Source organism: Seriola aureovittata, chromosome 22, assembly GCF_021018895.1.
Source record: "Seriola aureovittata isolate HTS-2021-v1 ecotype China chromosome 22, ASM2101889v1, whole genome shotgun sequence".
In the NCBI taxonomy this organism is placed as follows: Eukaryota; Metazoa; Chordata; class Actinopteri; order Carangiformes; family Carangidae; genus Seriola; species Seriola aureovittata.
The window spans coordinates 17,728,820-17,756,783 of record NC_079385.1 but is presented as its reverse complement, the minus strand read 5'-3'; the positions used below and the strand labels follow the sequence as shown (position 1 = coordinate 17,756,783).

The following is a 27,964-nucleotide window of genomic DNA, read 5'->3' as shown; positions in this document are numbered from 1 at the left end:
CGCATGAAATCAACGTAAATCATGGCGTGACGGGGGGAGCTCCGAGTTTCAACAGCGCGGCTGAAATTATTAGATGATTAACTGAGTGGAAAATTCATTGATAGGTCATTTATCAACCAAACATTCACTCGTTTGAGCCGCTCACATTTGAGGATTTGCTGCTTTTTGATGTTTTATATCATCGTGAATTCGTTATCTTTGAGTTTCAGACTGCTGCTCGGACAAAAAGTGCAAATTAAAGTTTTCACCTTGGGCGCTGGGACGTTTTCATGGGCATTTTTCACTATTTTCTGAAACAAAATTCAATAGCTGAGATTAAAAGTGTAATTCTTGCAAACAGTAGTTGACAATCTTATAATATTTAGTTATAATCCCCTGTAAAACCACAGGATGTTGCTTTTACACTTTGTTTTATGTACTGACAAAACAAACAGGATATAATGTGTTGATTAATGAGCTTTCCAGGTTCCTGTAGGTGGATTTGTTTCCACAGAGCCAGGCTAGCTGTTTCCATTTGTTTCCAGCCTTTGTGCTAAGCTAAGCTAACTGGCTAGCGTCATACCTATCGCACAGACACGAGAGGGTCATCGATCCTCTCGTGTCTTACTCTTGCCAAGAGAATAAAATATCAAACTATTCCTTTCCTGTCTATAACTCCATCTGCTGAGGAACACTGTGATGCAACCAACAGCTGGACCGTGTGGCGAAACTGTTTTGTCACTTAAAATCAATTAAACCAAATCAACAGCCACACGAGGTCCTGTGCCCGATGAAGTGGACGATGTCGGGCTGACAGCTGATGATTGCCACGTCTACAAGATGAGCAGCGCTCGAGGACACCTTTTCATAATCGTGTTCACACCTTTTGGCCCGGGCTATTATCGCCTCGGATATAAAAAGTCCCGCTTCGGAGACAGTTTCATGGTTGGATGAGTAGCGGTGATTGCTGAGGGTGTGTACAGGACAGCACAGGACTGGACAGGACGGGACAGGACAGGCACAGCATGAGCACAGCTCCAGGACAGCTGGAGGCAGCACAGAGCGAGGCATGTGTGCCAGTGAAGCATGTATTAGTAAATCTGACCTAAGCTGCGGATGTCTATGGTGATGTCCACATGGCCGTGCTCTGCGCTATGGTACATGGCCTCTCTCAGGGCTCTCAGTTTGGCCTTTCCTGTTCGCAGGGTCCCTCCGCTGTTAGCCTGCAGAGCCAACCTCTTCTCCCCGGGATCCGAACCCTCGGCCAGGATCTCCTCCAGGGACAGCACATCCCCCTTCTCCTTCTCCGACTGCGACAGGAGCCTCCGAAACACATTCCTGGAGGGGAAGAGGGAGACGATAAAGACACAGATGGAGATTAAAGGAAAGCAGAGCGATAAGACTGAATGGCAGATGGTTTTATGGTCGGGGGGCAAGAGGTAAAAAGAGAAGGAAGCTTCGGGGAGAAACAGGAAGGCCTGGGGTCAGTCGTAGGAGGAAAAGCTGTGAGGTGGATGATCACAGGCCGGAAAACGGATCTAAATTTGACCTACACATTCTGAGTTAACTCCACGTTAAGCTCATTCAGCTCTGATGACACTCCAAATATTCTCATGCACTTAACGAAGCACAATTGCGTCCTCTGAACCGGGTCCGCAGAGTCGTAAATGTAGAAGCTGAAAGTGATTCTCTTGCTTTGTTTTTAGTCTGTAAACTCATCACAACGTGGCACGGTTTCTGCTCCGGGATGACGCAGCAGTAACAGATGGACTCCTCTGAAGAAGAATAGACTTCAGCTGTTTACATTAACATATACAGTGTGATCACAGCTTCAGGACGCATCAGTGAACCATCTGCTTCAGCAAGGAGGCGCTGGCGTTTCGGACATCCTGTCCCTCGCTGTGACGTCTCTATCTTTGCACACTTTCCTTCCTCTGAAATGATTCTTAGATGTTTTGGTGACTAGCTTAAAAGCTAACAAGATATAACCTGCAAGAAAAACAAGTCTGGAACAAGTTGAAGGTTTATTTTTTCCTCTTTTGGTGGAGGCTCGCTAATTTTTTCTGCTAATTTCAGCTTAATGTGTTGAGATAAAAACAGATCAATCTTTTCTTAGAATCTTTCAAAACTTCTAAAAAGAGGAACTTGAAAGAGCGAGCCGTGTTTTGTACCTTTTCATCATTGTGCCTGAGCAACTGCGTGTGAGAACTTCTCACCTCCTCTCCTGTGCAGTTTGAACCTCGCTCACAACACGCTGCAGCATGATCATCATACCATAATTGATTGTCTTAATAATGCTGCATTGTGTTGTTGGCTTGCGCCTCCACTCCACTTCCTAGCAGCTCTCACTGCCCTGAATGTTAATGGGCTTTATCTTACTCAGCTGCAGGGAAACGATGTCACACTGAAGCCGTAAGTGGCTCTGAGCAGACTGCGGCGCTTATCGTCGCCTGCTGTCCGACAGGGAAACTGAGATATCTGCCTCTCATACGCTGCAGGATTTGGTGGGAGGGAGAACGACCGGGGCAGAGCGTGTAAACGGATCAACGCCGTGGTAATAGATATACGCATCACTGGTGGTTGGCACATGTGTGTGTGTGTGTGTGTGTGTGTTACCTGTGGCCATGTGCTGCTGCCAGGCTGTATGAGTTCATGTCTCCCAGCGGGGCGGAGGAGATGCCGTTTCGACACATGGTCCCGATCATGGGGTCCGCCCCTCGTTCCAAAAGCAAACTCACCAACTCAAAGTTACCTGAAGAGCAAAACACTCAGATGACGCTTCAGTACATTTACTCTAGTACTATTCTGAGCTACTCTATTATTTCTGTTCTTTTTTTACCTTCCTGTATTTACATTTGACAACTTTACTTACTGTGTAGGATGAGATTTTACATTTAAATCAGCTTCAATTTGACCAGTTATACCAGGATAATGACTTTATGTTACTAGAACTTCACGAGACATTTGAGGAAAGTTGTTGTTTTACACTAATTTCCACAATTTAAGAATTCGATTCAGTTTAACAGATTTTGACATTTTTCTTTCTCGTGCAAGATTCCTTTAATTTGACAAAACAGGAAATGAGATGAAGGGAAACACATTCAAGATCATAAGAAAAGACACATTACAGTCCAGAAATGTATTAAGTGACTGGATACAGGTGGTAAAAAAAGTGTGTTAAAGTTTCATGTTCTCAGTGTTTGTTCTATAATAAACTGAAAAATACATTTACTGACATTTACTTTTTGTTCTGCAGAAGAAACACTTTACATACATTTACTTGGACTTTTACTTGTAGTGGAGTATTTCTACAGTCTGGTATTGGTACTTCTACTCATGTAAAAGGATCTGAAAACTTCTTCCGCCACTGATGTTTGTGTTTCGAAGGGAGGCGCTTCAGGTGTACAATAAAACAAAATACAAATCATCAAATTACCCTTTTCACATTCACTGAATTCCATATTGCAGCTTTAAATGGAATCGAGTGACGAGAGCAGCGAGATCTGCTGAAGAAAAAAAACCCAGAAACTACCGTAGTAAAGGCGATTAATACCAACACTTCAGACGTTATCTGACACCATGGAGACTCTGCTCTGTGCGCCGCTTATTTGAGCTTTTTACATCCCAGTGAAGTTAATGTCACAGTAAAAACAGTCAGAAAAAGAGTCTGAACCTGCATTTAAATAATTCTGTGCTTGGAAAGTTTCCTCACTCTTTGCTATTCATTAACACAAATTACCTCTGGGATTGTGGTCTTTACTTCGGCTACATTATTTATTATTTCATGAGTAGGATGTTAATAGCGGTTCATTAGCCCCGGCTGTGTGTTTTCATCTCGTTACCGTGGCAACGTGGGGGCGTGCGCACACCTTAAAGAGACACTCCCGTACACCACCTGTTGTGTTTTGATTTATATTTACATTGATTCACATCTACTGCACAGATATGAGAGACTCCGAACAATTTCAGACTTTTCTTTAAACGCACGTTCGGTTCTGCTCCGACGGACACTTTAAAGCCCGTTCTGACTGACGGATTTAAATATACCTGCTGCAGGTTCGTTCATACATGGCTGCACAAGTACACAGCGGCGCAACCCTGAGAGGCAGCATCTAAAATCCACCGCCGTCCTGAATCCGAGATCGTAATTGAAAGTGATGAATTAATTAGATGATTAAAGCAGAGTAAGAATGCCTTCTGGTGAGCTTAGAATCAAACATGTCACGACTAATCCCTCATACGCTTCGTCAGGAATGAGAATACTTGGGTCAAATGTTCACATCAGGAAGGCTGTGTGTGTGTGTGTGTGTGTGTGTGTGTGTGTGTGTGTGTGTGTGTGTGTTATTACCTGCAGCAGAGGCCAGCTGAAGCGGGGTCTCTGTGTAGTTCTCCGCCCCATCCTGCAGGGCGCCCTCCACATTCGCTCTATTATCCAGCAACAACTGTGGCGGGGATGGGAAGAGGTGGAGAGGGGGGGAGAAGGGGGGAGGAGGGGGGGGGGGCACAAACCAGGAGGGAGAGAAGGGAGGAAGAAAACAGGCGAGGGGGAGACGGTGTGTTACAATCAGGCTTGGCAGGAGGGAAAAGCCTCAACTGCTGGAAACCTAAACCACCTCATTTAGAGACTGTCCGAGCTCTGGACATTAAACACTCTCCTAGCTGCACTTCCTCATCAGGTTCTGTCTGGGGCGAGTTATTGTTGGTGTCGAGCTGAAAAAGGAAAAATCAAAATGGCTTCTTTTTCTATCACCCCCCCCCCCCCCTCCACCTCCCACCCACCCCCAAAAAACAAAAAACTCTGATTGCAGTGGTGCAGATTAATAATTGAGAAAATCCTGAAGGCTGCTCATCAGGCTGTCAGCCAGAGTCAGCTCGTAGAGTTACTACTGCAAGAGAATCTATTATATATTACAACTGAACAGAACTGAACAAAACACTGAAATTTGGCATCCCTGCGGCTGTGTATCAGGCTGGCTGAGGTCTGCTCTGTTTTCGCTTGCCTCTGGAAATTCCTCCCTGCTGCTGTAGGACCAATCCTCAGATCCAGTTCTGGTGAAAACCAGGGGACTGGGTGACTCATCTACACATCTGAAGAGCATACATTATTAAAAACAAACTCGGTCTGGAGAGTTCGCCTCGATCGGGTCGTCTCCACAAAGAAATCATTACTGCACAAATAGGATCAAGAAGGAGAAATAAAAAGGACACACTGGCATTGTTATTATTATTATTATTATTATTATTATTATGAGGCACCATAATAATAATCATCATCATCATTATCATCCTCATTTTGGTGCAAAGGTCACGGCAAGGGCCACAGGTTAATGGTTACAGGTCATAAACGTCACTACCTGCACGACAGGGACGTGTCCGTGTAACACGGCGAAAGTGAGTGGCGTCCCCTGGCGCGTTTCAGGATAAACTGAGGGGTGCTTGTTTACTGTGCTTGGCACCTGGGAAGTCATAGGTGAGGTTCAGGGAGAGAGATATACAGCCATTAACATTCACAGCTCAGGGCGAGGGGCGGGGGGCTGGGGGGGGGGGGGGGGGGGGGGGGAGGAGGAGCGAGAAGCAGTATGCAGGAGGAGAAGTGTAAGCGAAGGAGGGCAGGATGGCAGAGGGTGATTTTTTTTCCCTCTTGAGTTTCACTTCTGTTCTACGTCTCATCTGAATCGTCGGTGTCAACGTGACGCGGTTACTGAGTATATCTGCCCGGGCACGGCCCTGTGACCACACGCCGTACTATCTGCCCAGCTCCATCTCTAAATAGGGTTTCATTTCATTTCAAAGAGGGAATGAAACCGGAGAGAAAATACAACACAGGCGAAGACTACAGACACTGACGAGACGGGCGCTGCTGACTCATGAAGAAAAACCGGCGGCAGAGTCGAATTAAAGAGCCACGATGCTGCTCCGCGATTTCTACAGTGGCTTTTTATCACAGAGTGAATTAAAGAAATGATTTCTAAATGTCGCCCGGAGGAGGCCTCTTCCACACGCATGTTTAATATAATGTCACGTTTCATTCCAGCTGCGATGCTAAACAACGCTGGGACTGTTGGTGTTTTTTGTCTTCACGGCGATGAATTATTAATTACTTCATAATATCAGTCAGTTTCAGCACAAACAGACGGCGTCACTGGCTGCGATATATTCAAACATAAAGACTCTGGAGTGTCATTTTAACAAAATGCTTTAAATAGTGATAATCAGGGATGTGCGGCAGCGTCTGCTTTAACTTTACTTAAAGGCTCAGAGGGATTTTTCTCTTTTCAAGCTGTTTATTTTGAAGGATCTTTCGAGGCAAAAATATTTCACAAGAAAAAAAAAGTCTGATTTAAAGGAAAATCTGTTAAAAAAATACAAATATTTTGACTTTCGTATCCATTTAATCACCCTGAGACCAAAACCAAGACATTGGTTTAGGAAAACAAACAACATTTATTGAATCGTGGCTCATAGATTATTTAATTAAGTCATTAGATAAATTATTTCAGACATAAAAACATCTGCATGGCCATGACTCCATTAGAAATACATGGGAAATGAGCAGTTTATCAGCACATAAACTCAGGTAGCACTTTGCTTTTGAGTCGACACACCTGCACTAAACACAAGCACTAAACCATCGGAGCAACCACAGGAGTCAACAGTGAGGTCACTGTGGGGGAGGAGAGTCCATGAGGCTTTTTCTATTCTTGCATGTTCTTGTTGCCAACTGAGACTGAAGCAGCTGCACACACACACACACACACACACACACACACACACACACATTCACACACTGCAGACAAAAAGCAACATAGCTCCACTGTTACTTTTTCTTACTTCAACACAATATATAAATGCAATGAGGTTCATGCTTCACGTACAGTCAGCGGGAGCGAGTTACATAAGTGCACACTCTCGTACGACAGCGATGCATTTTTGATGTGGTGTAAAGGAAAAACAGCTGCTGCACGTCTACAGTGTTAAAAATGTAACATGTAATGAAGTAACTGCCCCGCGCACTGGGGGAGTATCAGTGGATTATTATTCCGTATCAGCGCCGGGACAAACTATCATTGTTACTGTGCGAGTGGTCCTTGTTTGTTGTTTCTTATCAGTGCACTTCATGTAATGAGCTGCCAGGAGAACAGAGAGCATGCCGAGAGCAGGTGAGACAATGGAGACAGAGGGGGAAGGGGCGGAGGGGGGGGAGAGAGGGGTGACACAAAGCTGGTTCATCGTTTTCACTGGTACACAGAAACAAATGAACATATTGGACAGATACATCAACAAAAAACAAAAAAAAATAAAAATGTGGAACCAATGTGACGTTTACTGCGTTTCACAGACTTTTTACGGGGCGACACTGACCTCGCTGTTGATGTCGGCTCCGGCGTCGAGCAGCATCTGGACCATGGCCTCGTCGCCGCGGACACAGGCGTACATGAGCGGGGTCATCCCCTGCAGGAGGGAGGACGGGAGGGGGGGGGGTTACTCCTATTACATACGATATACAAAACGCAACACGACAGAAACAATCTCTAAAAACACTAGAGCGCAAAAGTTTTCATGTGCAGATTTTCTCCTGTGTGTCGTCCTGATGAACTGAGCAGCGCTCCTGATGGGAGTGTTTCTCACAGTGAAGGTTGTTGTGTGCAGCCCGGTACAGACCAGGACTTGTGGAGGGACCTGCTTGTCAGAGATAGTTAGACAGGTGGGTGTGTGGGACGCCTATCACCCTGCCAGTCGCCTTCACAATGAAGCTCAGATTGAGTTTTGTCTCTGATGTTCAAGTTTCCCTTCGTCGGCCACTAACAGAGAAAGTGAGAACAGATTGGATAAAAGACTTCTAACTCCTTTCTGTCAGGGACTATACCTTCTATTAAAATAAAGAGTTAGAACCTCTTTTCTATCAATCACAAACTTCTTGTTTTGTTATATGAAAGAAGTAAAGAAATGTACTTTCCACTATTTCCTCTAAAATGTTGAATACTTTTCTATAAACTAAAAACAAACCAAAAAAGCTCGTCACACTGACTACATCTCCGGAGCAGAGCAGATACTAATGTTTGACCTTGGGTTATTTGGTCAAGGTGAGAAATAGGGATACATTTTTCGTATTGTATTGCCTCGGAGTCTGAATCCATCTCCGTGCTTTGAGTGTGTGCTCCACTTTCCTCCCACGGTCCAAACACACCCAGGCTCGGTGGACTTTAAACTCTTAACTCCCCTCAGCATCTAAGTGGTGTGAATGTGAGGGCATGTGCGGTAGCTCTGCGATGGACTGGCGGTCCTGTGGCCTAATGGATTCTGGGACTTTAACTGTTCTGGAGAAAAAACTAAAACACATGAAAGACTGTGGCTTTTGAGTTCTTTAGATTTACTGATTATCTATCTAAAAGGGTTGAATTCAATCATATAAATAATAAGACAATTATTGTACAGCTAGTAATACAAAATACACATCTGACGGTTTTATTGCAGCTTTAGAAAGACTCATGATCGGACGCTTGTTGTGTTGAGAAACAAATTACTATTCTCTATCTATCACGTCTATTCATTATCGTACCGAACAAACACCCATGACATTACATTGTGAGGGCTCACGCTTTGGTCATTTCTGTTAACCATACCATAAGAAATGTGAACATGGATTTGTGTGCTATCAGCAAAGCCCTGAGGAGCCCATTAGCCGTTCTATAAGGAGCTCACCAGCAGCTGTGCTCATTACTTCAACGGGGGAAACCAACGCAAATACATTTAGTCCCCGAGTCTCTCTTTACGTAATGTTCTTTAAATCACCATTCTGTCATAAGGAACCTCTGAAGTGCCATATGTGGAAGATATAAGTTCACTAATCAGCTCCGTGCCTAAAGGATTGCACTCGAATAAACTCGGTATTCCTACATAACATGCAGCCCATCCTGTCAATCAGAGGCTTTTCCAGCGGTTTGCTCTCAAGTTCTAATTTTCTCAAAATAACCGACAAGAGCGACAACAGAGGCGAGCTGCAAAACTCCTCCCGTAACATCATATATCTCTGCATGCCACCATATGCACCGAGCACTCTCTTGAGCCTGACGAGCCCACACACATTACGCTCCGAGCGGCGTGGCCAAGCTTCACTCAAGTGTTATTGCAAAGAGGAAATGAAATAACGAAAGAACTTTAATGTAAAGCGAGCGTCCCGTGCACCAGGCGGTCCGGACTAAAGCGGAGAATGTTTTCCAGTGTGTTTTTTTGGACGAGATTTCCATAAAACAGACTTCAATCATATGCCTGATCTGAGCCGTTATGTTCAACAGAGGCCTTTTTTACGACCGGCTCGTAACACAGCACAGCATTTTATGTTGAGGGCTCACATCCCTTTGTGGTGATTCATCCTTAAACATTTCCTGGACGCCGATCTACTTAATCAGCAGACGGCTGCAGGGCGATAGATGACTGACCCCGATGATCATCACGATGAGTTCAAATGCCTCTCAGCCGTGATGACAGACAGCAGATTTCACTTTATCGCTCCTGTAACGCTGTCTGGTCCCCTGCACCATTTAGACTTTTACAAAGGGAGTAAAAGCCTGTGTGTCACCACGGCGACATATTTATGTGAGGAGTGAGGAGGAAAAGTGTCAATACAATTTGTTATACTGATAAGGACGTGCAAATACCGAAAGGGAACTCAGGTCTCTTCCAGTTGAACGATCTGACTGAATGTGGCATGAATCAACCTGCTAGAAATCAGAGTCAGTGTTTTTTAAAAGACAAATCTTACGTTAGAAACAAACTCAAAAAAGGGGCTTAAGTACAAACACAAACCCTGAGTGGAAACCTGCTAAAAGTTTCTTAATTGAACTTAATCAGGCACAGCTTTCTGACCATGGAAAATCAGATTGCACTATTAACTTCCACTTAGTGCAAGGAACAACCGATATCTCCACTGACAGGGGAATTTAGAAATTCCCAAATGACATTAACACTTGGATGCAGTAAAGCCGAGATATCGACCCGACGGTCAAAGCAAAACCCATCAAAGCTCAAGGCCGGGAAAAGTGCTGCAGTATGACGAGATCATTCTTTTCCTCCCTCATCTTTTGGATGAACAGTGGAGTTATAATGCAAAGCTACTGTCAGTCTCTTTATATCTGTATGTGGATTAACGTCAATCTACGATCTTTTAGACGTTTTTTGCAAACGTGTGTATTCGCAGAAGTATTCAGACCCTTTTGCTGTTTGCTTTTATTATCCCTGAGATGAGTCTAGATCTCGACTGTAGTCCACCCGTGGCAAAATGAACTGACGGGACACCTTTGGATAGAAGGTCTAACAATCCACACTGCGAGTCAGAACAAAAACCCTGAAGTCCTAGAAACTCTCTGTAGAGCTTTGTGATGAAATTGTGTTGGCCCACAGATCGGGGCAAAGGGTATAAAACCATTTCTAAAGCTTTGAGTGTTTCCAGGAGCACGGTGACCTCAATAATCCTGAAATGGAAAAGGTCTGGAACCATCAGGACTCGTTCAGCCAAACTGAGTGACCAGGGCGAGAAGGGCTTCGCTCTGTCACCGTCTTTTATTGAGTTTTATCCATTTAAAATTAAATCTGTTTATCAATCAGTAATGAAAAGAATCATTTGCTGCAGCCTGATTTTGATCCAGTCTAAATAATGTGAATTTTGAAAAGTTGCATCATGGCACAAGAATGTAGCACATTGCATTACTCACAGGGAGCAGTCTGTGCCCAGCATGTGTGAGAACTGGGACGGGTTGCCAGGTAATACTGGTTAGAAAATCACAATTCATTGCTCATCGCTCTCCACTATGCCCGTGTAGGTGTGTGATGTCAACGCTGTGCATACGTGTAGGAGTGTGTGTGTTAAGTGCCAGACCTGCTCGCTCATGCTGTTGATGCCATCAGGCCCCAGCAGGTTCACGGCCTGCTTGACCAGGTCCGTCCGTCCGCAGTTGAGCATCCTGAAGCCCAGATCCTGCAGGAACTTGGCCTCCGTGGAGGCTGCGTCCAGCTTTCGGGTGGCACAGAAGCAATCCTCCGCTCTGCAGACGGAATAAACAGATCCATTACTGTGATTAGGTGGGGGCTTATCTCAGAAATGGATTTTGTCGATCCGTGGGTATACATCTCCGCCGCACACCGGAGGAAACACAAAACGACTGCCGCTCTGCTTTTTCGCAACTTAAACTCTTGGTGTCATAAAATGAATGGTTCATATAAAAAAAAAATTGAACTGTTTGCTCACAAAGTCATTTCACTAGAGTTTGCATTTGTTAACATATCATTTTCCTTTGCGTGCTTCTTGTTCTCTACTTTCCTTATTTCCTAAAGTAGCTTTTCTCCAGGTAAAGCTTCTGCTATGACTCATTATTACTCATTCACGTCTCCCTGAAAAGCCTGTTAATCCACGCTGAGAACAGCTGTCACTGCTGAAGTTTCCACGGGGTCACAGAGGAACCTCTTCATGATGTTTGTCAATGTCTTGTTAGTTATGTGCTGAATTTTAATTTCTTTTGGCAGAGAGAGTGGAGAGAGACAGGGAAGGCAGGAGAGAGGGAGGGGAGGACATGCAGTAAAGGGCTGGATTTAAACCCCAGCCACTGTGGCGAGGACTCAGCCTCAAAGGTCTCACACAGTCTAAAGGTAGATGTCCATGTGTTGTTTGATTATAAAGCAGGTCTAGCTTCTATATTAATACTGTGAAAGTATCAAAGCCTCAGTCCACAGAGGAATGCACACAGCCTGTATTCAGACACTGAGCTTTAAAATCAGAAGAGAGGCTCAGAGCCTCCTCTCTTCTGATTGGCTCACTGACCTGTTGTTGCTAGAGCTCCAGAGAGAAGCCGGAGAGAGGAGATGTAAAACTACACTGAGATGAAAATATATCTTCTTATGGATCAACACTTCAAAATAAAACACAGGAGAAGTGTAACATATGGGACCTCAGTCTCATCTGCTCTCTGTTATGATGACAGTTTGGATATCTTGCTTTTATAACAAGCATGTTATAATTATTTCTAGTCAAAAAAAGAGGGCTAGATTTATAGGTGCACATCATAACTTTCCTGAGGATGTGTGCATACAGTAGTTGGACCTGTTGTGTGACCGCTGGGATATTTCTGAGATAATGGGCTCACGGGCAAAAGTTTATTGGTGATGCAACACTTCCAGAACCAAGAAAGACTGTGGCTGATATTCTCACTTGGTATTTTCTTGCAATACAGGTGTCACAAACCTGAATCCCTCCCCACAGTTACAGTTTGGTGTCATTCACTGGGGTGCAGCTAAAGCAGTGAGGTTATTTCTACCTCCACAAGCAGCTGGGTTGTTGCCCTACGACCACGTTATGAGAATCATAATCTTACTTTATTTGTCGTGGTTCGCAGTCCACGCCGGGGAGCAGCAGCCTGGCGGCCTGCCTCACGTCGTCGCTGTCCACGGAGAAGCTTCGTCGATGCTCAGTGTGCGCGACCGCCACCCGGATCCACTCCATCAGCGGAGGCAGTACCAGGAACGGCCTGCAGAGGAAACGCACGCGTCAGATTAGGTTTTCTCCAGGTAAAACGGGTTTCACAGTGTGTGCTCTATTCACCTTTCAAATAAAATCATTTAATATAGACTGTGGTCCAACATTGATAGCCACAAACTTTCTAATTAAAGATGCCCTTACAGATGACTCAAAAGACAGCTACACCACATCAGTATTCATAATTTAGGACTCAGACAGTCCAGAACAGAAAGAGATCTAGATGCTGAAACCTCCCTAAATGCTGTTATTACCTCCTTTAATCAAAATCAGTAATGGGTCTTTGCCTGGCTGACATGTTCATATTTCATCATTTCTTTCTAGGACTAGTGTGTGTGTGTGTATGTGTGTGTGTGTGTGTGTGTGTGCCAGCGTACCTATCCAACAGAGCTCCTTCCCATCATTACACACCTAGCAACACTCCACCGAGCCAACAGGGGACATGTCGCAGGTCCACTGTGGGTCATGCCTTATAAACTGCTATAATTATGTCTAAAAGCCTCTGATGAATTGATTTTAAATTTAGCCGAGAGGGAACCTGCAGGCGTTCGAGTGTTAAAGTTCAGGTGGTGGTGTGTGTGTGTGGGCACAGTGCACGGCCGTGTACAGGCCTGCAGACGTTTAACCCCTTAAATATCTTTATATTACCATATAAAATAAAACAGACTTGAGACTTAATTAACAGCTATATATATTTTATTATAACTTGCAAGCTAATTATTGCCTGGCGCCAGCTCTGTACTTCATGCACAGTCACAAGAGCGGGATTAAATCAATCTTCTCATCGAACTCTCGGCGAGAAAGTGAATAAAAGTGTTTCCCAAAATGTCCATCGATTCCTTTAATGTCCTTCCATCCACGTATATGTATTTTTTAAAGTTATTTTTAGGCATTTCGCCTTTATTGTGATAGTGACAGTGAGAGAGAGAGAGAGCTGGATTCAAACCCGGCCTTAATGGTGTGCAGCTAACCAGGTAAGGTACTGAGGCGCCCCCATCCTTTTACACTTAACTGAGCGTTAAATGAGGCAAGCTCTCTGTTCTCACACAGCACATGATGCAGTTTACAACGATGGCAGTGGCAGATTACCACTTCAAATCCAGTAACCGTTGAAAGAATGCGTTCTTGATTTCAGATAAAGGAGGACAAAAGCAGCCTTTTCTTTTCTACTCTGTTGCTGCTGAGTTTGACAGCTACAGCGAGTGTTGTCTTTGGCAGCTGCAGCTACAGCTTTAAAAATTGGTTGAAAACGCCGCGTCCTTGACTCCTGGATGTTTCTCTCGTGGTTTTTTCTTACGGCTGAGGCTGAGGCTTCGTGTCCCGGGCAGAAAGTCAACATCCTCGTCCATTGTAGATGATGTAGAAGTGAAGGAGGAGCACTTCAGGATTAAAACTAAGTCACGTGTTCGGCAAACATAACTTCCTGTAACTGTGACTGGGGCTGCTGGAGAATAGACTGTGTGCAGAGCTGCTAACATTAGCCTAAACTCTAATAGCATCCAGGACTTGTTTCCATACAGTGGAGAAATACTGTGGCTGTTGAGAAAAGACCAGCTGGGCCTCGGAGCTGACAAGCTATGATTGGGTAATTGCTGTTTGTGGGAGGAGTTTAGTGAACGATCATTTAGTATAGATAAGGTCTGATCAGCAGCTGTTTTTGACAACTTTAACAGTTAAATTAAATATTCCAACGAACTGTCGCTATATCCGGCGCCCGGCGACGGCACAACATCTGCACTTGTTCAACCTGAACCACTCTGAAACCGCATTATGATGCGACGCCTCAGTCCCGCTGTGCAGTGGCTTATTCCATCCTCAGAGGATGAGATTACAAAGTCTCACATCGCCCAGCAATCAGCTCACCGAGCTCCACTGGGGCGGACTGAGCTCTAACTGCCAAAACCCTGGGGAAAAAAAATATTAGTCAGGTATTTATCATAAGTGCAAGGTGACTATTTTATCTTGGAACAAGGTTTATGAGAAACCTCTCGGAGTGAAATGCTGAGCAAGTTGTCGGTGCTCTCGGATTTTCGCTCAGTCACAGTAACTTCATACCACAATGTGGAGGAAAGAAAAAACCCAGCAATAATGCTCTTATTATATTCAGCTGTCTCAAGTATAAAACTGTCCTCATATAACAAATCCAATAATTCTGTTTGGTAAAATGTTTGTATTTAAAGCTTGAGAACTACTTTGAGCTTTGAGTTTTAATAAAACAAAAATCACAAAGCCAATTTGTTTTAGAAGAAATAATTACGACAAACCATAAAGTAGCACAACACAATATGAAATGGAAAAAAAAAAATTGCACTAACGAAGGATGGGAACATATAACATTTTAAATATGCGCCAACTGTCATTTACTCTCTGCGACTGTCAATCTACTTATTGGAAATACTAAAAGGATCCCACAAAATGTTATTTATTGTGGTATTCTTTATTCTTTAATTTGATTTTTGTGATGTCACCAACTCGCCACATATATAAATAAAAACCTAATGAAAACTTTAATATTTCCTGCATGAAAATGGGACTGAGCAAAGACATTTTTCACATGTCACTATGTTTTACAGTAATTTACATTTGCAGCATGAGTCACCTACTTCTTTATGTTTACAAATGAAAACAATCATCGATAACAGATTTATTTCCTCTATCGATTAACTGCTTCATTAAGTTCTTGATTCTTCACTGTGAAACGTTTCCGGACGCACAGAAACAGGCACGACACACACTGTTCTCCTGGACGGGATAAAGTTCGTAGATGTGAATGATTTTCATGAGTCCGTCCGCTGGCAGAGCGCCCTCAGTAAATCCTGCTCGTTCATAATAATTATCCTCTCGGGCTCATAGACACGGCTCTTTCTCTACTCCACATTAGTGAACTAATGACAAAGAGAACAACCTTGGGACACGTCCAACATGAGCTTTCTGTAGCGTCTGTCCCTTAAAGCAGGTCGTTGGCAGACAGGACTCGCTTCAAAAACTCTTTTCAGGAGGTTCTCATTAGGCAGATATGAAAAATTTTTTTTTCCCCCTCATTTGCAGTTAGTGAATACAGCCTTTTTATGGACTCAGTGATTCACATACAACATTTGTACTTATTCTTCAAGAGACATAATGGTAGAGTTACGGGTTATTCTGACTCAGCCGATCCCAATTGAGATGATAATAAAACTATTTTCCTTTGAAACCATGAAGTAGCCTCGGATGCACATCAGAAAACTTTAAAACATTAAATTAAATGGGCTAATTTCACGTTATAGTCGGATAATTATATTACAAATCCGTCAGTAACGATCCCCTGCAGAGCTTCTTCTCCCTCATGACCCGCCGGCAAAGATAATTTCTCCAAAAAATTATTTCAAACAGAAGTCAAGTCAGTTTTATTTATATAGCAGCAAATCATAAGAGAGGTTATCTCAGGGCATTTTTCATATAGAGCAGGTCTAGACTGTATTCTTTACGATATCACACTTGGTGACAGTGGCAAGGAAAAACCTCAGGATGCACTGGGGGAGGGGGGGGGGCAGAACCAAGCAGAACCCAACTGAGAGAGACCATTAGGGGCCGTTATGTTTACTGTGTATGCAGCTGCCTGGTCCTTCTGCAAATTTGCTGCGAGCGCATGTTTAATCAGAGCAGCAGCTTTTAGATATCGACGCTCTGTGTTTGACAAGTCTACACTCTGTGTGCATCAGTTGCTCATGCCACGAGCAGAGCTATCTTTGTCTTTACACCTACAGTCTGCCAGGGAATTTGAACTCCTGGACTGTCCTCCCTTTTCCCAGAGCTTGTGCTTTAACTGTCTGCTTCCTGAAAGGCATATTTACAGTGGAGGTTTGAAAAAAGATGGCGCCGCACGTTCCTGAATGAAAACGCTGAGGGTGATGTTGTTGTCCATCGATGCAGACGGCAGGCCTGCAGCGACAACCAACACCCAGAGACCTGCCAGTGTAACAATTCCTCCTTTCGAGTCAACGTCTGGGACCAAATGCTGAATATAATAGTCTTCATATTTCTTACAGACTTCAAAGATTGGAGTGATTAACTGGTTTTCTTCTTCTCTGGGTAATTTAACTTCATGTTGACATTCAAAACTCAGATGTAAAAGTCATTTCGGCAATTTACTTCCCTTCAATAAGTTTTCACCTAACAGAGGCTTATCTGAGGCTTCGCAAAACAACCCCAAAAGATTACTTTACCTCATTTACTCATAGTCTGTCTCCCTCTTATCCCACTGTGTTATTCAGGCCCTTTTCCACTCGTCTTCAACCTTTCAGCAGAATACTAAATAGAGAATTTTCTCTGCGGGGGCCCGAGAGCCTGCTGACATGTCACTCCGCCTGACATTCCTCTTGCTCCCCAGGGTGGTCAAGATGGAGTTTTATCTCTTAAGAGCGGAGGAAAGATGTTGGAATATCTGTCCATCCGTCCATCCGAGTGAAGTCCCTCTGGTTCCCATCAATCTGCTAAACGCCTGGGGAGGTGTCAGCGATGACCAGCCCACGCAGCATCTTACCGGATCGCTTGTGGGGCGAAAAACTCGTGCAAGAAAAGTAGGAATGTCTGTACAAACCTTTAACAACACTTTACAAAATATTCTCGCTGTAGCGTGCCCACGAACTGACAGCTGCAGTTTGAGAGGATGTATGTGTCTGCATATCAAGATGGAGAGCGTTTGGAAGTCGTGCCGGCTCGACGTAGCGCTTTTACGGTGTGTGAGGAGTGCCAGAAATGTGGGCGATGGACATTTTGGGAGATTGGATTTTAACTTACACAAACATTTGTCAGACACAGAAATCATCTTACTTCTTGATTTATAGCTCGATAAGTGGAGGCAGAGGGCCTCATATCATTGAGTGCAAACTCGCTAATTGACTAAAGTGAATGGTGAAGAAGGAGCTCTTGTCAAGAAGTTTTGGCTCATTTCCTTTGTACTAGTTCAGGGACGCCCTCCAAAGTCTGAATTTCAAGATGAATACATTATGAGCGGACACCAGAGCCTGTTCCAGCTCAAAACCTTCAAAAAATGCAGTTTTCTTTTGACTGATTTCATTATTTACAACCATATATATAATTCATGTAATATCATGTTACTTTGTCATATTGTTCAGATTATTGTATCACTCCCTGCTAAATAAATGGAAATAATGAAAACCAGAAATAAAAGGCACAGATTCTTCTCGTGAGCTCTGTGGAACTTACACACATATAATTATCGTTAACCTTGTGCACCACTTGTTTCTACACCTCATCGGCTGTTGGAAGGTAAATTTCTGGAGATAAATCTGACATTTATTGACTTGTTAGATTAACTTGCTGAATGCATTAATAGTGTTGGTCTCTTCAAGGCCAGACCATCCCACGCAGGAGCCTCCATTCACGAATTTTCTTTCCACCTTCTGAGTTTGAACTTGACCATCAAGATTATTTCTGAGCAGCTCTGTGAGAAGAAGTGATGCAAACTGGTAAAATCCCTCACTGGCTTCATCGCTGGGCTCCAGATTCAACTAATGTCCTTCACTAAACTACTTTGTTCAAAAAATACTTTCTCTCAGCTTTTTACCAGGCAGGTCAACACAGTGTAAAAAGCCACAGCACAAATACAAAAGCAACAACACAAATACAAAAGCAACAACACAAATGCAAAAGCCACAATACAAATGCAAAAGCAACAACACCAATGCAAAAGCCACTTTTGCACAGGTGTTGCTGCTTTTGTACGTTGTATGTTGTGGTTTTTATATTTGTGTTGTGACTTTAGCATTTGTGTAGTTGCTTTTGTATTTGTGTTGTGGCTTTTTACACTGTGTTGAACATTCAAGGACACCATAGTTTCTGCTCTTATTGGTGACAGATTGTCTCTATGAGAAAAACTCTTAAGTACGACTGAAGGAAACAAAATAATCAGATGTAAAAACAAGCGTCATCACTTCCTGGGTTACTGTCGGACTCACCTCTCAGTCTGTAAGGTGACTTTGGACGGCTCAACGTTTGGGTTCTCCCATTCCATCTGTGGGCAGTGCATGAAGTAACACAGGGTGTAGAGGGCCTCGGGCTCCCAGTGCACCGTGGTGGTCGTGGTGGTGGGGGTGGGGGTGGTGGCGTTGGTCTTCTGGTGGACCGGAGTCCCGTTGCTGGGGTTTTTGATGTGCAGCGGCTGCAGGTGGTGCATGGCCCTGGACACCAAATCACCTGGAAGATATTTATTTATTTTTTTACATATGAGAACAGCACATGATATGCTACTCATACAGAGTGACACAAGGAGAAATTCATTACACATGAAATGCTAGTCTTAATAACAAAGTCCTACGCATTACTCTCAAAACTCAGATCCATTTCCTACACCATTCATTTGACACATGAGTACTCACAGCACTTTTATGATGATGTAGAGACGCACTGCTTCATTCACACACCCTCTGATTCATCGTACATTTAGTCATACACATATGCCCACACACTCCTTGCCGAGTGGGAAAATGCTGCCTTGAAATTAAATCATATAGAAGTGTGAGCTCTTATTCTGTTGTCACTTTTATCTTTAGCTCTTATTTTTCTCTCGTTGTTGTCTCTTCCATTTTCTTACGCGACCAACTACTAAGTCACAGTGAAACTACAATATCAGTGTCAGTGTGTGTGTGTGTGTGTGTGTGCTAAATGTCAAATGAATGTGGGAAGCATTTTAAACCTTGTGAGCTTCCTGCCATGATAATTGTTACTGTAGGAGAATCATCCTTTAATCAATTTGTAGGGACAAAAATCTTTTTACAAAGACTTGGTTTTTGCCTCTGGAACAGTCAGGTTTAGAAATGTAGTGCCAACAGCTACAATAACACACACACACACACACACACACACACACACACACACACACACACACACACACACACACACACACACACACACACACAAACTGTACAGTTTTCTGTGAAAACTACACAAGCCACAGAGATAAAGTCAACCTTTTTTTCTCAGCAACATTTTCTGCTTCTTCCTTGATAAATGTGGTTCACTGCTCTTACTATGAAACTATTCAAAGCTGCGCCTTGTCACAGCAAGAACAGCAGAAAAATGAAAGTCTAAAGAAATTTTTACAATCCTAATAGTTTTTGCACTCCGGAGGAGGTTTGAATTTCAACTTCTGAAATTCAATACGTCTCTACAACACCGGCAGATATTCAGCGCTGACGTTGGGAAAGTCATAATTCTCTGATTTAGGATTTTGGCAGCTTCACGGCAGCTTATCGATCGGGTCATTAGTGATATGTTTAAGAATAACGATGTTGCTCTGAGAGGGGAAAATACTGCAGTGCGAGCCTGCAGGGTGGATTCCTCTGAAAAAATTAATACCCCTTATTGATCTAATTATTTACTTGGTTTACTGGAACGCTGGGGGTTTGTAGACGGACATGGACACAGAGTCTGACGCATGGGAAACAGACTACACCACCGCCTGTGTGTGTGTGTGTGTGTGTTAGTGAAAATATGAAGCTGTGATCTGCAGCAACACACACACACACACACACACACACACACACACACACAGATTCTCTCCCTGATCTTGTTTGATTGTTTGTTCCAAAAATACCCAGTGTGAGTCAAGTTGGCCCGTCTTGAAACCTCATTCCTTAGACAGAATGACACGGTGAGTCTAAGCCCAGGGTTCTCCATCTGTCAGACTAAAGACCCCTGACAGAGTTCACAGGCAGTCAGACGTAAACAGAGCACGCTGCTCTCGGCACAGTTTGCACTCCGGCTCCAGGGAGCCTCATAGACACTTACTGAGAAAGAATTAAACACATCAATATATAATTAAGTGAATCAAGCCCCGTTTCCACGACTGTGTTGAAGTGATTGAAGACACACGGCGGGATCAGGCTACCTCTGTCCTGGTGCGACATGTTAAACTAACATAATTATAAATGGTCACTAAGTTCAAGGAGTTAGATGCAGAAATCATGATTAGTGTACCATGGATTTATACTTAACACAAATGGTTAACTGGAGTCCTGCCATTAAATATCTACAGTGTAAATTTGGTTCAGCGTTGGATTTCACCCTCTGACAGAACCAGACAGATGTACGGTGTGTGTTTGTTGTGCTTTAATTATATTCAACACACTAGAATGTGTTTACATTCTTTCATTTACTTTGCAAAATACAGTGACGCATGTGCTACAACTAATTCCTATTTCGCCTCGTCTTAAACCTGAAGAGGAGACTAATGCCATTCAAGCTCTGTGTTTACCTTTTTTATTTACTGTGATCAAGTGCAGTGAGCAGAAGAATGGCTTTGTTGAGTGTGTGTTACTGAAAAAGGAAAACACTACAGAGTAACGCCGTTGTCACTATCGACAGTCTCCACCGGCGTTAGAAACTCAAGCAGCCGTGGTCAACAGGTTCAAGATCTTAAGGTCACCATGTGGTATCTCTGTGCACAACTATAAATCCAACTTAACACCAGTTTGTTTAAGGTTTGTGTAACGTGTGATAAAGTCTGCAACGGGAGTTTCCTGTTTCCTACTGACAGTCAACATTATTTTTGTTTTTTTAAAACTGTTACGACAATTAAATTAAATTAAAATTAAATTAAATTGCTTCCCAACCTTAAAGAGGCTATTTGTAAGAGCTACTTGAGCTTCAGCCATTGTTGCGTTTACAAGACAAGAGGTTATAATACGCCCTCTGAGCAGCGCCGAGTCTGCAGGGCGGATTGGAGGCTACAGTGACAGGGCTAGCTGGTTAGCATGCTAACTTCAGTAGAAGAGAAGACGTGATAGAGACTAGACTTAACATTACTGTTGCTTTCCAACACTGGAAACAGCTTTTGGTGAGTAAAGGAATGACGTTTTTAATGCTGAACTCACAACGTTTCTTCTAGACTGGTAAGTAAACAGCTGCTAATGCTAACGTTAGCTATGTAGCAATAGCAAAACTTACAAATAGCTCCTTTAATAAAGTCGTGTTTGTGCCTAAACTGAACCAAACCCGACCCATTACTATTAATTCGCAGATACAGAAGTACAGATGTATTTTGTTGTGTAATCTGTTGGATTTATACAATGTGTTTCTTTCTACAACCACAAGTACAAGAAAACGCTTGCTTGTTAAAATGAATTAAAAGTTTTGATAATTTGTAAATCATGTAAGTCATTTAGCAACAACAATGCTAAACACTGCCTTGGTCCAACTTCTCAAATGTGGAGATTTATTGATTTTCTCTGGTTAATACAATTGTAGATTATACAACCTTCAGGGTTTGAACTGCTGACCACACACAACCTTGGGCTCTAGGAAACGTGCATTTTCATTCATTTCTAACTTTATAAAAAAAATCAATATAGAAATCATTAAATACAGCAATCATTACTTGTCGCTCTACAGAGGTGCTCGTATACATATGATTCAAGACTGTGCTACACTCTGCAGCTTGCACACTCTGTTTGCTATGCATGTCTGGTGCTCAGTCGCATTTAGCTTGAAACCTCAAGCAGGTGAAATAAACTGAGCATAGAAAACCTTTCCACTCCAGATACTCAGGAAGTCCCCGTGCTACTCAGTGTGTGCTTATGCAGTGTGCTACTGGCCTGAATGTTAAGAGGAAGAGTGAGACATTAATAAAGATTAAGGAGACAAAACTAAAAAAGAAAAAGGGACTGAAATATGCATTTACATTAAGAAACACCACGCTCAGTGGGGGGGTGGGGGGGTGGGGGTTTGTAACCGATAAAAGAGACGACAGAGCACAACTCCTAGAACTGACAACGCTCCCCTGGGGTTTGCAGAGCTGCTGAGCAGAAACAGAATTCTGTAATCGCATGACGTCCATAAATAATGGCCCACATTTATTTATCTATTTTTTTTTTACCACAACAAACTTTAGAGGCAGCCACCAAGCAAACGTTTAAACCACCGCTGTCCCTCTGAGCTATAGCCAGCACCGCCGCGGTTGATCATCAAGCTTTCTTTGCCTTCATTAATTGTTCTTGTGACTTTGGTTTCGTCAGCAGGACAACATTTGCTCCCGTCTCCTTTGCTGTAATTATCTAAGCAACACTCCTATGGGGTTCATGCTTCATCTCATTTGAATTAATCATAGGGGACAGCTTCGTGTCTTCCTTTCTCCAAGCCAAGTCCTTCCCACTTGGAAGGACTCATTACAGAACAAAACTTTGTTCCCTATTCCCAGAGAAGAAATGGTGAAACAGCATAGAGAAAAAAAAAAGAAAACTCCCTGATATAATGAAATGTCAACACTTCAAAACACGGCAGCTACAAAACCTATACTTACCTTGTCTTCATCTACTGGTACAAGTTTTGTGATGCAAAGTTTTCACATAATAAATTATTGTCACCTAATAAGTAAAGGGGTCAACAAAGTTATTACAATTTATCCTGAGGGCGGGGCATGAACAGCGGTAGCAAACTTCATGACAATCCATCTCATATTTGCTGAGATATTTCACTCAAAACCACAAACATTGACCAAACACTGAGGATATCAATACCAAATAATTGGTATATATTCCAATTAGTGGCGCCAAATGAAAGGTCTGGGGATGACCTGAGTCGGTAGCATTCATCCTCCGCAGGCCATAAAATGTCTGACCAAAGTGTCATGGCAATCCTCCAACAGTAGTTAAGATATTTCAGTCTGGACCGCAACGCTGCACCTGCATTATGAAATGTCTTACAGCGACGACAAAACCGATAATCACTTGTCTTTGTCGACTGATACATTACAATCAACGCGTAAGAACTAATGTAAATTTTGGGGTTCGATGTTTTCCTGTCAGTAATAATCTCCACAAATCACTACTGTGACTCCACAAAAACATAATGTCAAACGCAGCAGGCAGAGCAGCAAGGCTTCATCAATACAAACCAAAGGCAGCCTCCTGGCACTGAAGTATACAGACTTTAGTATATTCACCTGAAGTGCACTGTTCAGATGTTAACACCTCACCAGCTGCAGCTATTTAAAGTCAACTTGAAGGGTTATCTTCTCCACCTGGTGAAAGCATATAGGGCCAGGTTAAGGTTTTATAACATACTTCATTTCACACCATGTATTTTTTTTAATCCGTAAATATCCTCTCTTCAACAGCTACAAGTAAACACAGTGTAATTATGTTCTCATAATGGGATGCCACAGGGAATGTGGTTTGAGTCACTACATTTGTCTTGCAATACAGTGTAAAAGCACAAACCCAAACAGGATTATTACAACTAATTATGAGTCTAATAATATGCCTCGTAAAGTATTACATATTTGAAAGTGGCTACAGTATATGAGGAGCAGATTAACAACATTCAGATTTCATTTCAGCAATTTTGTTTTCTCAGAATATATTTTATATGAGCGTATTTACTTTGACTTTGACTGTTGTCTTGCTCTCTCTACTGATAAGTTATTAATGTGAATATGTTTGTGCAAACTAAGACCCTAGTAACCCGACTAACATCAGTAGTGGTTTAATAGGTCTTGTCTTTTGTTGTTATGGGGAAATTATGCACATTTATTTTTTACAAAGTTTGAATTCTTCAATACCCAGGAGTCATGTACTGTGTCATTAGTAAATGATGCACTCCTCCATCAGCCCACAACACACACTCCTCTCAGTGCATGTGTGGGATGGAGGTGATGTCAAGGTTACTCACTCTTATTTGCACAAATTTTCTTTTACTCCTCCGTTGATATTAAAAAATTTACCAGTTTTGTCAACACTGTGTGAATCTGCTGATCTAGAAATTTCATATTTTGCATCTCATGTGTGGCTGTTTTTTTTTTTTTTTTGATTCCTTTGTATCTTTTCTTTTTGATAAGATTTGTTGTCCCCCCCCCCCCCCCCCCCTCCTCCAGTTGGTGCAGAATCAGGGAGGATATGGTGGAAATTATTAATTGGAGTCCTGATAGGATTCAGGGTGCAAGTTCAGGACACTCATCTCCAGCAGCTGCTCAGCACGGAGGCCCTTCTGTGAGGCGAAAGCATGAATCCATCAAAAGAGCAAAGCTTTTAATGAAAATGAGATGGAGATGAAGATGCATGGCTGAGTTTGGTATCATTTTTATCTTTCAACAGTAGTTGGGAAAAGCATAATTTAATGTTACATCATGTTTCTGTTGCATCGGGACATAATCCTCCGAGTGCGGTCTCCATCTTTGAATCAAACCGTTTTGATTTTATCCACATGAAACTTGGATGTTGGTGTTAAATTTATTTCCTACATTGTGAAAACATGACGTTATATAACATTATAACATAATACATTATGAGACCGGTGAGAATGAATCACAACAGTAAAGTTGTGAGTGAAAACAAAAAGCTTAAAGACACTAAAATGCTTCATCAGGCTCATTGAAACTGCGGATCAAAAGTTCAATATGAGCGACCCCTCTCACATACCACACAATTATTATACATTTATTGATTATTATTGATATTTTTATTGATTACATTAAAAAAGTAAGGATGCAAAACCACTCTTAGGAGTGTTTCCTCTTATGCACATAAAAGAAAATGATTATCTTAAGTTGAAAATTACCAATAGCTATAAACACATCTGTTTCATGTTTTGTATTAGAACTACCTTAAATTGCATTGTCCCTGTTAAATCAATAAACTAAACTAACAGTTTTAAATTGAACACATGTAAGTTTGTGTGATGACCAACTTTACTCCTTCGTGGTGTTTAAATTGAAGGATTTAAATGAAAATGAAACTCTGACTCATATCGTTTTTAACGCAGCACACCTCATTAAAGCAAGCAATAAACGATAAGTATAACATCAGCCAACGAGTCTGAAATCCAGCCAGACAAAGTGAGGGAAACCAACTTCTTATCAAATGTGACCTGAGATAATCACAGTGAGAAAACTTTTGTGTGGAGGAATGGAGATGGAAGATTCCTCCGCCGTCCTCTGACACGCTGTCATGGCCTATAGCTCCCCGGGGGCCGAACTGAGGACATTTAATCATCACTTGGTAATATGACCGACTCACAGCTCTGCCTTTGGGGCGCATTAGCAATTCCATGGCAACTATTAATCACAGTCAATTACAGGACATGTCATCATCAACACAGAACTGGTAGACACTTTTACCAGCACTGCTCAAGTGGAAATTAATCACCAGCAGACACGTTTAATATTGGGCATGTGGGGGAAGGTCAGTGATAAGCGCCTGTGTTTGAATAGACAGGGGATCGGGTGACAGATCCAGAACAGCAGCTACCTTTTAAACATATGAGTGCTCTCAGCTTGGAGGTTTTATAATCCAGAATCACACTTTCATAGTAACCTGGCTCTGACGCAATCAGAGGCCGAGTGACCATCTGGAGTAGCGGGAGTTTATCTGCTGGGCTGGTCGACCTGTGAGCCAAACAGGAATGAGACAAAAACAGCATAAATATAACTGAACGTGTTTTATTTTCTTGTCTTCTCTGGGAGGAAAACAGGCTCCAGAGGGAAGAGAGGGAGGGATGTTCGTCAGGGAACTGCTAATCCATCCTTGTCTTTTTACACACTGAACTCGTCGGTACTGTAACTCGCTGTTTGTGTTCTGGATAAACAGGAACATGGAAAAAGCTGCAGGACGCCAACTGCAAAAGGTGGGGCCGAAAAAAAGGGAGAACAAATAAAGTGCTACACGATGATTCATTCATTTTGAAGCACCAGACATCAGAGCAGCACGAGTGATGTTCCAGCTATTAAGCTGCCCTGGGCTGCTCAAAATATCAGACACTACTCACATGCTGGTACGCTCACACAAATGGCCGAGGCAGTAAGTTTAAATATAGCAAAGATATAATGAAAGATATTTTTCACCTATTACCTCAAAATCACACTATTTGAGAGTCTGTGCACAAATAACTCACAATGCAAAGGTTCCAGTAATCAGTGTTTTTATATTGGTCGCTCATTGTGATTCCACAGAGAGTTTGTATGAAACTTATGAAATGTAGCTGCTGAAGAGACAGATATTTTTTTGTCAAAGTTTCTGGAGCCCAAAACAGAGCTAAAGGGCGAGTGAATAATTCACTTGTGATAAAAAAGATTCAAGGAATAAGGATTTATATAGTAAGATACTAATATATATGTGTGCAGTGAAATTCACCCTAAAGAGGATTTGCTAAAACCACAGCAGCACGAGGTTTCTGGTCCAGATATAAGTTTGCAGTGATCGTAGGGATGATGTTGTTGGCCAGTGTTTCCGTGACGATTGTCAACACTTCCACAGACTCACGGCGTCACTCACTGTAACAGGGTGCGTCTCTCGGCTTGCTTTGGAGTCCTTCTTCCCCCCTAGTGGCCAGAATCGAGCAGTGCAGCTTTAAATGTTTCTTATGCTGATACTGTAACTTTGGTTAAAAACTTACCTACTGTACAGTGTTTATCCAGCCACTGCATCACTAAATACTGTGTATCTGGAGGCAGGGACTGCCAGCAGCACGACACCATCTGTCTCACCCCCAGGATCCAGTGACAATGGGGTACAGAATAACTCACTGAAATATTTGGTTTTGAATTATAAATGATCGTATCCCATTTCTGAACAGATTACATGTGTTATAGAGAGTTTAGATCTAGTGAGCGAGATCTCCATTTTCTTCTTCTGGGATGTATTTATTATTGAATAGAATATCAGGGCCAATCTGGGTCATACTGTCCAGGCTCATTTCTTTTCTTTTTTACTCCCAGTCGTCCACTGACGGATGAGGATCCCATGATGCTGCAAAATATTATTGATACTACTGGTACAGCAGAGAATATCGCTGCTGCTATTTTTTGGACAGTAAGATGTCCCACAGCTGTCTGGTGCAGCTGTACTTTGATGGACTGATGACTACGATGAAACAACAGCAGAAAAAAGCCCAGTGCACTGAAAGAAAGATGCGATGGCTCATTTGTAAAAGTCCCAGCGATCCCCTGGAATAAGTCTCTTCATTAACAACTATTATGAAAACCAGGGGAAACAATACAAGGGCCTTCTTGATAATGACTTCTCTCAGTCTGAAGAGGTTTCTGAACCGTAGCTTCATTTTCGCTCATCATTTTATTTGAGTTTTTCCAAATATTTCCAGTCCGTGGTGGAAATGGAGCAGGAGATTACACACACTATCTCTCTCGTCGTATTGTCATCATCTTTCCTGCAACTCACAGGAGGGGACTTCTAAATGGATGCCACTTTATTCAGTTTAATGGCTCTTTTAGGGACTTTAATGGCTCTTCTGTGGAGATCTGCAGAAGCGCTACTGCAGACCGCTGCAGTGTATAATAAATAACCTTACTATGTGTGGTCTTGATTATCCGCTGTGTCAAATGTACTTAAATAAAACTGCAGCATTCACATTTCAGTTGAGAGCTTATTTCTCTTCCTTTTCTTTTGATATGCGTCACAGTTACAGGAAGGCCGGGGATGACTAGACCCTCTAATTACAGAAAAAAAC

The 27,964-nt window shown here is 42.6% G+C and overlaps 1 protein-coding gene across 3 annotated transcripts in view; it reads right to left on the bottom strand.

The window, feature by feature from the left end:
- Nucleotides 1-27,964, bottom strand: part of LOC130163754 (ankyrin repeat and BTB/POZ domain-containing protein 3-A) — a 166,538-nt gene that overhangs the window by 9,425 nt on the left and 129,149 nt on the right. For 2 of the 3 annotated variants that reach the window (XM_056368112.1, XM_056368113.1), the window contains exons 3-10: nucleotides 18,466-18,703; nucleotides 12,345-12,497; nucleotides 10,856-11,021; nucleotides 7,342-7,431; nucleotides 5,334-5,435; nucleotides 4,328-4,421; nucleotides 2,596-2,731; nucleotides 1,085-1,317 (exon numbers count right to left, since the gene is read on the bottom strand). In XM_056368112.1, coding sequence (XP_056224087.1) covers nucleotides 1,085-1,317; nucleotides 2,596-2,731; nucleotides 4,328-4,421; nucleotides 5,334-5,435; nucleotides 7,342-7,431; nucleotides 10,856-11,021; nucleotides 12,345-12,497; nucleotides 18,466-18,703 — 1,212 coding nt within the window. The remainder of the gene's footprint in view (nucleotides 1-1,084; nucleotides 1,318-2,595; nucleotides 2,732-4,327; nucleotides 4,422-5,333; nucleotides 5,436-7,341; nucleotides 7,432-10,855; nucleotides 11,022-12,344; nucleotides 12,498-18,465; nucleotides 18,704-27,964) is intronic. The other variant, XM_056368114.1, reaches the window with a different exon arrangement.